General features: G+C 38.8%; 1 protein-coding gene across 1 annotated transcript in view; it reads left to right on the forward strand.

The window, feature by feature from the left end:
* Positions 1 to 12,290, forward strand: part of Ctnna1 (catenin alpha 1) — a 131,872-nt gene that overhangs the window by 49,622 nt on the left and 69,960 nt on the right. Inside the window, 2 exon segments of the mRNA XM_059246026.1 lie at positions 3,910 to 4,179; positions 6,555 to 6,758. Coding sequence (XP_059102009.1) covers positions 3,910 to 4,179; positions 6,555 to 6,758 — 474 coding nt within the window.

Here is a 12,290-nt window from a genome sequence, read left to right on the forward strand (position 1 = left end):
ACCTGTCTGGATGTACCCCCAAGCTCCCTTTCCTTGGCTTCCTGTTGAGGTTTGGCCAGTGGAAACATGATCAGAAAATAGGAAGAGAAAGAGAGACTGAGGTGCTATGTATAGGCCCCGTTCCTGCTGCTCGTCCTAAGTGGCTAAAGGCACAGATTTTGGTGACTGCCACTGCCTCTTGTTCCTTCAGACCTAGTGTTCCATTAGCCTCATATTACCCCTCACTGTACATCTTCTTTGGAGCAGTCTTTATTGTAATTTTTCATTAAATTGCCTGTTTTCCTGTTGGGATTTTGAGTGATACATGCTTCATTTTCTTGGGTTGTCACAGATTATGCTGAATTCACCCTGTCCCATCCAGGGATTGGATTTAGGGTCTTGGCAAGGGTTTTACACTCAGCTACATTCCTGAATGTAGTTTGCTTAGTTCTTTAATTCTTTTACCTTTAGATTTGTATTTGGCTCATGGTTCTGGATGTTTGGGATGTCCAAGAGCAATGTGCCATTCTCTAGCAATTGAGAAGGTCCTTCTTCCTGCATTGTAAGCAGGCAGCCAGCATCCTTTGTCAAGACTGCTCGGGCCTATCTCTTCTTGCCTTACAAAGCCACTAATGTCACCATAGGGGTTTCACTTTTCATGAAGTATTTGATTTCTGTTTGCTTCCCAAAGGCCCCATCTACAATATTAATGTCATTTGGGGCATTGTTTCCAAGATAGAAACAGAGGGGTTGGGTACATGACTACCATAGCAAGAGTAAAGGTGAGGGCAGAGGGAAGAAGGACGGGCCTGTGCAGTTTTGTAGAGAGTGCCCTTGGGCCTCCCTGTTAGCTGTGCTTCCTCAGCATACGGAGTGTGTGATGTTCAAGTGTTGCCCGTTCAGATGCTGAAAGCTTTTTGAGATCTTTAGGAGAACTTAGTGCCTCTTACTCCTTAGCTACTTTGCCTACTCTGACTTGCGTGATTGTTTTCTGAAACTCCCGACAGCTGTTTGGTGATGGTGCTGTGGGTGTTTTACTTGTTAAAATCTGTGCTCGTTGGGCTTTTGGCACGTACCAGGTATAGTCACTTTTATCCAGAAACGTCTCGTCAGATGTATCGATGGCTACAGTTCTATGTGGTCAAGAGGGAAACGGGAAGAAAGTCTCACTTGGATTTCTGGTTCTTTTAGTAGAGTCTGTTAGATGACTTAGAGGTTAGCTTTTGTTTCTTGTTCCCAGTGTGTGGGATGGATAAGTCAGATTTATGGGAAGTAGTTTTTCCTGTGTATGTTTGCTAATTGTCCTTAGTTTGCTTGAGCTGTAACCAGGTTGGTGAAGTTCAGAAATCACGACACAATCGAGAACAGAGTTCTTCTGTAAGTAACTTGTCATGTTGCTTTATAGCTCACTCTTCACCAAAATTTATATTATTAATCAGCACTAGATAGCTTGAAGAATACTTTTTGATTGATTTATTCATATTACAACACTGATACTCACATTAGTGTCCATTTTCCTGTCTTTTAAGAAAAGCTTTGGGGGTTAGGGATTTAGCTCAGTGGTAGAGTGCTTGCCTAGCAAGTGTAAGATTCTGGGTCCGGTCCTCAGCTCCGAATAAACAAACAAACAAACAAACAAATAAATATATAAAAAAGGGAAAGACTTTTCTTTCTTTCTTTCTTTTTTTTTTTTGGTTTTTCGAGACAGGGTTTCTCTGTGTAGCTTTGCGCCTTTCCTGGAACTCGCTTTGGAGACCAGGCTGGCCTCGAACTCTCGAACTCACAAAGATCCGCCTGCCTCTGCCTCCCGAGTGCTGGGATTAAAGGCGTGCGCCACCACCGCCCGGCTGTTTCCTATCTTTTAACAAAAACCTTGTACAAGGTAGAAATGGCTCTAAAGAGGGAAAGTAGAACTTTAGAACTAGGATAAATGAGATTTGGTTGTTATTCTCTTCCTTGTTTAGAATTTATCCCTGATGCTTGGCAGATGAGAGTTTGTTCAGAAAATGTTCCCAGAGAAAATACATTCCAGTTATTTCAGCGTCATGATTAGCCAGGTGCCTCTTATACTTGATTCTTGAGATGATCACCAACTCTCTAAAGCCACAAGATAATTTTTTAATATTTAGCCTAATATAGTCTTTGGAAAAGTGGAAGTTTATGGTCCTAGACTAGTCAGTGGCTTAGGAAGGTACCTGTAAACTTTAGGTGACCGTGAGTCTGTGATAGCCTTTGTAAGGGACTGTGCTGCTGTATCTTTTTCAGGCTGATTGTACAGTACAAATGCTTAAAGGGAAATATGGCCCTAGGAGGCTTAAGAGGTTCTTGGCATTGTGGTGAGAGCAAAACATTTAGAAAATGCCCACAGAATGTTCATGCCACATGTTTAAGCCCAGTGTTAGCCACAGCCCCTTGTCATAACTTGGGCACTCCAAATAGGGTCCTGTTTCTGACTGTGTAGCCTAATGTAGTAACTACAAGTCATTCAGGGTGCCGTGAACTATTACTCAAATATTCAGGTTCTAAATGAGAAAAGAGTTCTAGGTAGAAAAATAAGCTGTCATTGTGCGAGGTTTGAATGAAGATGTAAACCCCCAAATGGAGATGAAGTTTCAGAAGAAACCTGTTTTTGTCACAATGTTTACTTAAGAAGTCATCTAGAAAAGAGAGCCATTAAATAGCTAAGTCAGACTTTTGAGTAAACTTAACTTTTCTCTTATTGTTCATACATGTAATACTAATCTTAAAATCCTTTAAATTAGCCGGGCGGTGGTGGCGCACGCCGAGTACCCAGTACTCGGGAGGCAGAGCCAGGCGGATCCCTGTGAATTTGAGGCCAGCCTGGGCTACCAAGTGAGTTCCAGGAAAGGCACAAAGCTACACAGAGAAACCCTGTCTCAAAAAACCAAAAAAACAAAACAAAACAAAACAAAAAATCCTTTAAATTTGTATTCTAGTATTTAGTGTCAATACTGAAAATTTAGGTTCATATGTAAAATACCGTTGGAGCATATTTAGAGTTTGGGGTTATTTCTTCCTCTGTAGTGATCCAGATTTATCAAAGATTCCTGTGTTTTTAAGTTTCAGTAATGAGTGGACGCCAGCAATGCTCCTTCCTGTCTTGTGTGTCCTAGTTACCTAGCACACCCATCCCACTTAGTGTTCTAGATGTCATTAGTCGGAACAATGCCAGCAGCCTCATGTCCTTGTAATTATGGGGTAGAGGAAATGAAAAAGGACATTTTTCACTTAGGACCACATTTACAGAATAATACTATCGTGGATTGAAATCATGGAGCATATGAGCCTTTACTTTGTGACTTAATGGCCAGTGACCTGATTGATCTTTCTTTATGAAGAGAGTATTGTTTTGTATTCTGGAATGTTCCTCTGGGTAGGAAAAAGGGAAGGAGGTGTTGTGTACTTAAGAGAACAGCTGGTCATATCCATCCCTAGTTGGTTTGCAAAGTTCATACACACAGAAATTTAGTTGTGTTCTAAATTTCATAAAATTCTTATAATGAACTTAGATAACTTAAATTCTCTTATTTTCTTTTAATATGTCTGTGGGGACTTGTATATCTATTTTAGTTATATGGACCTGATCAAGATGCTAAGTAGTTTTATGTTGTGACTTTTATTTCATGTCTTTTAGTACTTACTTGGTTCTAGGTGCTTTATATACATTATCCCATTTTATTTCTTAAAATGCTAAAAAAGCTATCGTACTGTTCCTGTTTTGCATAAGGAAGAACACCACAGTTTACAGTCGGGACACAACAAATGGCCAGGAAAAGGTAGGCTGAGATTCAGTCCAGGCTTGTGATGTCAGAGCATCGTCTTAACCTACTTCCAGGCTAGTTAACGCGGAGATGTCTTGATATGAGTGAAACTTGTAAAAACCCTCCAATTTTTATTTTATTATTTTAGGAACTGAAAGATGTGGGCCATCGTGATCAGATGGCTGCAGCTAGAGGAATCCTGCAGAAAAATGTTCCAATCCTCTATACTGCATCCCAGGCATGCCTACAGCACCCTGATGTTGCAGCCTATAAAGCCAACCGGGACTTGATATACAAGCAGCTACAACAAGCTGTCACAGGCATTTCTAATGCAGCCCAGGCTACTGCATCGGATGATGCCTCCCAACACCAGGGTGGTGGCGGCGGAGAGCTTGCATATGCTCTCAACAACTTTGATGTAAGTTATATTTGGGAGGAAACTTTGGGCTCTTCACCAGCTGCCAAAAGATAACTGGTTCCTGGGGAAATATAATCAAGGCTTGTGATGAAAGCCCATTTTTCAATTAAATTTGTAATCTAAGTAGAAAAAAATTGTTATGAGTCATAAGTGTACTTTATTGTAACTTGGCTTAAAGCGTTTTTCTTTTCTTTCCTTTTTCCAATGTGGTTAAACTTCTGCATTCTTTTATGCAACTTACGTTTCCTTGTGTGGTTGTTTTTTCCTTTTAATATGGTCTTTATTGAGGCTGAGTCTGGTTCATTCCAACCAGGATTTTGACCATCTGGCAAATGGACCTGGGATAGATACAGAAGCAAACAAAGTGTGTGGAGGCTTCGTCTCTGGGGAACTCATGGTCTAGTGAGAGGTGTAGATAGATTATACTGCTGCCTTCTTAACTTTACCTGACTCTGTAGATAGGTGGCTGTTCTCTGTGATTTGCTTTGAGCCATGAACACAACAATTTATCCACGTTGAAACAGATTTGAAATTCAATTTTTTATCATAATGCTTTTATAGATGATGCCCTAGATCTCTCCTGTGTATAGATGTGTACCTACTATCCTTGGTTCTCACATTAATGTATTGTGCTTTGTTTTTAATTCTAACCCAGAGTGAGTCATGACCTCCAGTAGGTGGCAGTAGTTTAAGGTTGTTGTTTTTTTTTCTTTTTTTCTTTTCTTTTCTTTTTTTTTTTTTTTTGAAATTGGGTCTGGCTATGTAGCCCAGGCTGGCCTCCATTCCACCACCCTGCCTCAGCCTCCTCATGCATCACCATGACTAGCTTTGTTTTAAACCAGTTGTTAGAAAAAACAGGTATAGATATCATCTTTCATAATTGAAATGTTTTGAAGTGTAGCATCAAGGTGACAGAATGTATTTTGTTTTCAACAGCTTTTTTATTTTTTAAAATTTTTTACTTATTTGTTTTTTGGCTTTTGTATCTTCTCTGTATTTGAGCATGGGTAATTGGCTCTTGCTGATATGCAGTGATTCAGGCCTTTTCATAAAGCATGAGAATAGAAGGTAGTGTTATGCCTAAAGACGATTGTATTGGAATTGAGCTTTTACATAGAGTTTTATTTTTTTGTATTGCAGAAAATTAAACTCAAGGTCTCATCCATTCACGCTAGGCAAATTCCCACTGAATTTAGCGTCTGGTTCTTCTCTCACAGAATTAAACATGAAATGACCTTTACAGTTGTTAGGATACATCTTGTAACATACTCCTACTATTGTTTTCTTCTGCTTCAGATTTGGTAACATTAGTTATTTGTCTTTTCAAGGTACTAAGGACCATGTTTGCACTAAATTGAATAGTAGATTAGAAAACCCCATTTTTTTTTTTTTTTTTTTTTTTTTTAGGGTGACAATGTCTTCATTTGTAAGATGAGGGGGCTGTACTAAATAATCTCTACATTATAGTTCTGTGACAGTGTCACAATCTGTGACCATTTCTCCACTGTTGTGGTCCAGAAGGTGTTGGGTCGTTCCTTCCCCAGGACTTGACAGTGTTAGAGGTTAAGTGCAGGGCCTTGCACATGCTTTGGCCAGTGCTCCACTGCTGAGCTACTTCTCCAGCCCTGTCTGCAACCTTGATCAGATAAGTCCTCTGATAACCAAATCCAGCAAGAAAAACAGTCTAATAATTAACTGGAGGTGTTGCATGATCACTTTCAAAACTGGAAGGTTCTTTGGAAGGAAAGAGAGAAATGTTTACTCTCTGAAAAATACCAAGCTTTTGGCAGGAAAAAAATTGGCATTTAAGTTGAAATTATTAAGGACATACTCTATGAAGAAAAGAAAAAATTAAAACCAAAAATATTTGTGTAGACATTTATTGATGTGAAGGTCAGTTGCATTTAATGGGCGTGTGAATAATTGATCATAAGTTCATTATAAATGCATTTCTTCAGGAGCAAAAGTCAGTATTTTAATTGTTTAAAATTTTTTATGCTCAAGCAGTTCTGTCTTATAGCAGTTACAGACTGCACATAAAGAGAGTTCTTATTTTCCTTATAATCATCATTTGATAATTTTAATAACCAATACTATGCAGGCTGACCTTTAGATGTTTAAGGAAACTAGTATGAACATGATACATTGCGTCTGCATTTGTGATATCATACTTTATTCAGGCCCTGTTTGGTTAATAGTGCCCTCTTTGTGATTGCTGAATGGGTTGGCAACGTACATGGGATGGCCTTTGTTATGAAGAACGAGTTTTAGGTGTTGGGATTACATCTTGATATTCCTGATCAATACTTTCTTTGCCTTTTGAATAACTGAGGGAATAGAAATGAGTATTAATATCAGTAACACTTTCTCTGTAGAAACAAATCATTGTGGATCCCTTGAGCTTCAGCGAGGAGCGCTTTAGGCCTTCACTGGAGGAGCGTCTGGAAAGCATTATTAGTGGAGCTGCCCTGATGGCTGACTCATCCTGCACGCGTGATGACCGGCGTGAGCGCATTGTGGCAGAGTGTAACGCTGTCCGCCAGGCTCTACAGGACCTGCTCTCAGAGTACATGGGCAACGTGAGTGTCAGAACTTCTCTTTGAACTAAGATGTCTGAAGAATGTTTTATTTCTGTTGGTGGCTTCCCAAAAAACGTTCGTTCGTTCGTTCGTTCATTCATTCATTCACCTAGAATGATGTTTTATCTACACGTGGGGCTGGAGAAATGGCTCAGTCTTTAAAGTCTTGCTATACAAGGGTAATGACTTGAATTCAGGTCCTTAGCACCTATGTAAAAAACTAGGTATGGTGGTGCTTGCCTGTAATCCCAGATCTGGGAGGTAGAGGCAGGTGGATATCTGGGTCTTATTAGCCAGCCAGTCTAGCCAAATCTGTGAGCTCCCAGCTCAGGAAGAAACCTGTCTAAAAAAGATAACCTGGAAAGCAGCTGAGGAAGACACCAGAGGCTTCCACACACATGGGCACATCTGTGCACCTGTACATCAGAAAGAAAGCAATGTTATAAAATTTGACTTTTTTAACTGTAGAAATACCGTAACTGTTGATTTTCTACCTTTATATGCTTTTCCTTCTCCTTCCCTTATACTTCTGCCACTCCAATTATTTAGTTCCAGCTTAAGATTACTGTTATTTAGACTGAATACCCAGTATTTTGCTGTTCTAAGGAAGGAATAAATAAATAAAAGTATCTTAAAGGATCGCCTGTGCTCCTACTAAACGGACTGCCCCATGCTGACACTACTTTGCTTTGTATAAATAACAGTGGATCTGAGTCTTTGGCTGTGGTGTGCTGAGAATGAATGACCTCATCCTTGAGCACTTGATATAGTGAAGATATTGTTACTGTGTACAATAGAGAACTGTTTCATTAACTATTAATACATTTTAATATTTTTCAAAATAAAGTGTTTTAAAGGGAGAAGTGATGAAACAAATTAGTTATTCCTAGTGGTTTTATTTTTGTTTTACTTATTTAATGAACACTTTTACAAATAAAGCTATTGGTCAGTGGTCTTTTCTCATATGTTCTTTGCTACACGTTTTGTTTTGTTCACTTACATGCCTTTATAAATGAAAGGGTAACAGTGAGCCATGATGCTGTTCCTCGTGTGAAGATGAGTGCTTTTCTGTTGTACCTAATTTAACCATGTTGTGAAGTTGGTGAAGTGTAATATTTTAAGTTGTTGCCATGCTTTGATTGTAGGGGGTGTGACTAAGAAAAATGAGATTAGAAGTTGAGTTAAATAGATAGTGGTTGATAGTCACAGTGGAAATATGGGATGCATTAAAAACATGCTTGTCTGTGCTTGAACATAAAAATATGAAAAAGTATATAGGTTGAAGAGTATCTGATAATGTAGGAATCATGAACCAGAGTGTGTATGTGGATCATCTGTTGTTTTGTATAGTGCTGAAGGTCATGTAGAAGTGTCTAGTGCATTTGTGATTAGGAAACCACTTTGAATATACTCCAATAGAAGTATGATAATATAGAGCTTTCTAAATAGTCTACAAAACAGCCCTTGAATTATGGGATTGCTCAGACTCTCTCCAGTCACTCTGGTCATGAGTAATCTGATTTCTTCCTTGGTTGTCATGCAAGTAGTGTTACTTTCTCTTTATGCTATGGATATAGGAAAATGTATGAACATTTATACTGAATATACACTCAGACTACAATGAAGCACTCTTAGGTGGGCACTAGGATAATACTTGATGTTTAGGCTAAAATTTAAGTATTGTAGTGGGGTCATGAAAGAACTTTTCTTGAGATTCAGATTGGGAAATGATGTTTGGCTATTTCTTTTCCTCATCAGTTCATGTAACATGGAAAGGCTCAGTCTTGTCAAGAGTTAATAGAAAGCCAGGAGCGATGGCCTACTCACTCTATAGGCAGTTGAATCTCTGAGTTCCAGGCTAGCCAGTAATACATAGTGAGACCCTGTCTCAAAATTAATGGAATTAGCATTGAAAAGAAGGCCCAGTTAAGTGTTGTTTGTTTTTTCTCTTTTGCGGGGGTGTGTGTTGAGGGGTGCTCACCACTCAGCTCTAAAATAAATCACACATGGAGGCCTATTCTTACTTATAAATGCCTGGCTTTAGCTTGGCTTATTTCTAGCCAGCTTTTCTTAACTTAAAATTATTCTATCTTTTGCCTCTGGGCTTTTCCTTTTCTATTCCAGTGTACATTTCTTTGTTTCTTACTCCGTGGCTTACTGTGTAGCTGGGTGGCTGGCCCCAGATGTCCTCTTCTTTCTCTGGCTGTTGCTTCTTTCCTCCCGGATTTTTCCTTCTATATATTCTCTCTGCCTGCCAGCCCGCCTATCCTTTTTTCTGCCTCGGTATTGGCTGTTCAGATCTTTATTAGACCATCAGGTGTTTTAGACAGGCACAGTAACACAGCTTCACAGAGTTAAACAAATGCAACATAAACAAAAGTAACACCTTAAAATAATAATCTACAATGATTAAGAGTGGTTAAGAGTGTTTCCTACTCTTCTAGAGGACCCAAGTTCAGTTTCCAGTACTTGTGGGCAGCTCACAGCCACCTGTAACTCCAATCTGATGCCTTCTTATAGTCTTTGAAGGCATTGCACTCAAATACACAAATCCACATACAGACACAAAAATGTACACATAATTAAAAAATAAAATAAAAGGTGGGGTTGAGGTGATGGCACATGCCTTTAATCCTGGCACTTGGGAGGAAGAGGTAGGTGGATCTCCATAAGTTCCAAGCCAGCCAGAGCTACATAGTGAGACCTTGCCTCAATAAAATCAAATGAAATCTTTTTAAAATAAGGAATCAATGTAGATAAGAATTAATGTGGTGAAGATAAAAGAGAAAGGCAGTGGAGCACATTGGAAGAAGGGAGAAGTGGCCCAAAGAATTATAAGCAACTGTACATAGGCTTTGCTTATGAAACACCTGGAAATATTTAAAACCCCTAAGAACAATCATAATTTAACTGGCCAGTTTTATATTAACATATGTTATATACAGAGCAATGTCTTGAACATCATGTAAGAGGAGATATGAGACTCTTGATTCCTCCATTTTGAAACAGACTGGTTCTCTACAAGGAGATAATAAGAATGTCATTAATGGCATAGTAAACATTTTATAGGAATTGGGGCCTGGAGAAATGGCTCATTGGTTAAGGGTGTGGGCTGCTCTTGTTGAGGACCCAGGTTTGATTCCCAGCACCCAGATATGGCTGATAACCATCAGTAACTCCAGTTTCAGATGATCTGAGGCCCTTGTCTGGCCTCTGAGGGTCTCTGGCATACACATGACAAGCAGGCAGGCAGACATCCATATAAATAAAAACAGTAAAAGAAAAAAATGCTAAGTGCTTAATTAACACCAGCACTCTCCTAAGAAAATGTCATAGGAATTGCAAGGAGGTTGAGAGTTGCGCCATTCATGCATTATACAGTTAAAAGTACTTATGCTCTTGCAGAGGATGCAGGAGTTGTCCATCACCCCTACCCCCGTTTCTTTATTTTAAACTGGCTTGAGTTTCTCCGTTTCTCTCTTTGGCTTGCTGGGTCAGACAAAGCCGAGCCTGTGTCTTCACTAGGACGTTGTTGGTTGTGTTGATGGAGTTCCCATGTTTCCCTCCATCTCTAGCTGAAGACAGTTTTAAACTGTACCGTTACTTACTATCTCCTCGGTGCTTCCAGTTTTGCACCTAATTGTATATATACTGCCTTGAGTTGTTACTTAATTGTGTTTCCTTTATTAACGTCATTTCTGAAAGTAGGTTTTAAACTTTTGGAAGCCTTCTGAACTATTAAAAAAACTCTTATGGTCTGTATAATGCTAGAAGAAGTACTCACTGAAAGGATGCTTAATGAATTCATGCTGATTTGGGAGAATGAGTAAAATGAACAATTTTGGATATTCATAGTGCTAAGAATTTGCATGTGTGGAAAAAGAAAAAAACCTCAATCTTACTCTTATAGAACGTGTGTGTGTGTGTGTGTGTGTGTGTGTGTGTGTGTGTGTGTGTGTGTGTGTGTCTTCTTGAATGTCTTGTTATACAGGTAACATTTTTTTTGGCGAAAAAATTAAACCCAAGGACTCTGAAGTAGGTAATGAGTAAAAGTAATGTCTTAGGTCAGAATGAGGTCAAACTTAAATTAGGTGACTACCAAATTCTGCGTTAAAGGCTCTAAGGGCAAGGAGGCCAGCAGCCTGTTTGCATCGTAGTTTGAAGGGATGAAAGGTTAAGTAGTCTTGTCTTTCTAGTTCACTCACTGTGTAGGCTGCAAATGATAGATAGATGCTGATGTAAAAGTAATACAGCTGACTCTCTTTCCATGGAAATGCCACAGATGCACGACAGTAGAGGGTTTAGAGTAGATCCTGGTGGTTTTACAAATGCCTGCTCAGTTCCATTAAAGTCAAACCTGCTGAATGCGGGTCAGCTTATTTTGCTTCTCATCTATCAGCCTAAAGTTGCACTGGGTATGGAGGTTCTAGAGAATAAAAAAACCAGCTTTGGATGAGTGTCATAATCTTTGAGATTTCAAAATAAGTGCATTGAAACAATTAAGCCTGGTGTGGCTGTGCATGCTTTCATCTGTCTCAGCGCCCAGGAGACTGATCTGCAGGAGGACTGACTGAGTTTGAGGCCAGTCTAGGCTATATAGTAATAAAACCCTGTCTCAAAGGAAAAAAAATTTTAAACCTTAGTACTTGGTTCTGTATATAAGCACAGAATACTTGCTTAAGTAGGATTTACAGTTTGCTGTCAGGTTAGTTTAACACAATGTTTAGGGCATAAAGGACACTCAGTTTTTGAAATGAAATCCCTTTGATTTTATCTTCAGCAGTCTTACTCAACAGTGTGTGGTCATATATAACTGGAGTGAGGGCTTGTAAAATTGGTGAGAATAAGCTTTATTCTGTGGACATACATAGCTCTAGCTCTGTGCTTTTTCTTGTGTTAGCCATTTGTATAGCCAGAATACTTGAAATTTGACAGATGATATATCTCTATCTATATCTATGTCTATCTGTCTATCTATCTATCTATCTATCTATCTATCTATCTATCTATCTATCTATCTATCTAGAGAGCTATAATGTATGTATAAACTGAATACTAGATTTCAAAGACTTAGTATGCAAAAAGAATGTAAAATAGTTCATTGATTAGTATCAAAATAAGTAAAATCTTGTTTTATTTTGTGCTTTATTAAAAATGAGCATTAGAAAATTTAAAGGTATATGTAGTGTATGTTTCTGATTTGCATATTATATCTGTTGGATAATTCTAATTGAATAACCAACCAGCTAAGGTGGGTGATTGTCCAGAATGGTACAGTAGTCCATGTATAATAGCCATTATACCTTGTATTTCCTTAAGCTTAGAACTTTAGTTTTAGGTTGCAGGTCTGTGTTAGGTCAAAGATGGTAAAGACATGTTTATTTGTATCTGTGTCTGCTTGCCTGCCTGCCTACCTGTCAGTCGGTCAGTCTGTCTTTCTCTCTTCTTCTTCCTTCTTTTTGTTTTAGTTAGTTTTACCATATGTTGCCCAAGCTGGCCTTAAAATTTAGGCATTCTTTCTGCCTTGGCCTC

The sequence above is a fragment of the Peromyscus eremicus genome, chromosome 19 (assembly GCF_949786415.1).
Source record: "Peromyscus eremicus chromosome 19, PerEre_H2_v1, whole genome shotgun sequence".
In the NCBI taxonomy this organism is placed as follows: domain Eukaryota; kingdom Metazoa; phylum Chordata; class Mammalia; order Rodentia; family Cricetidae; genus Peromyscus; species Peromyscus eremicus.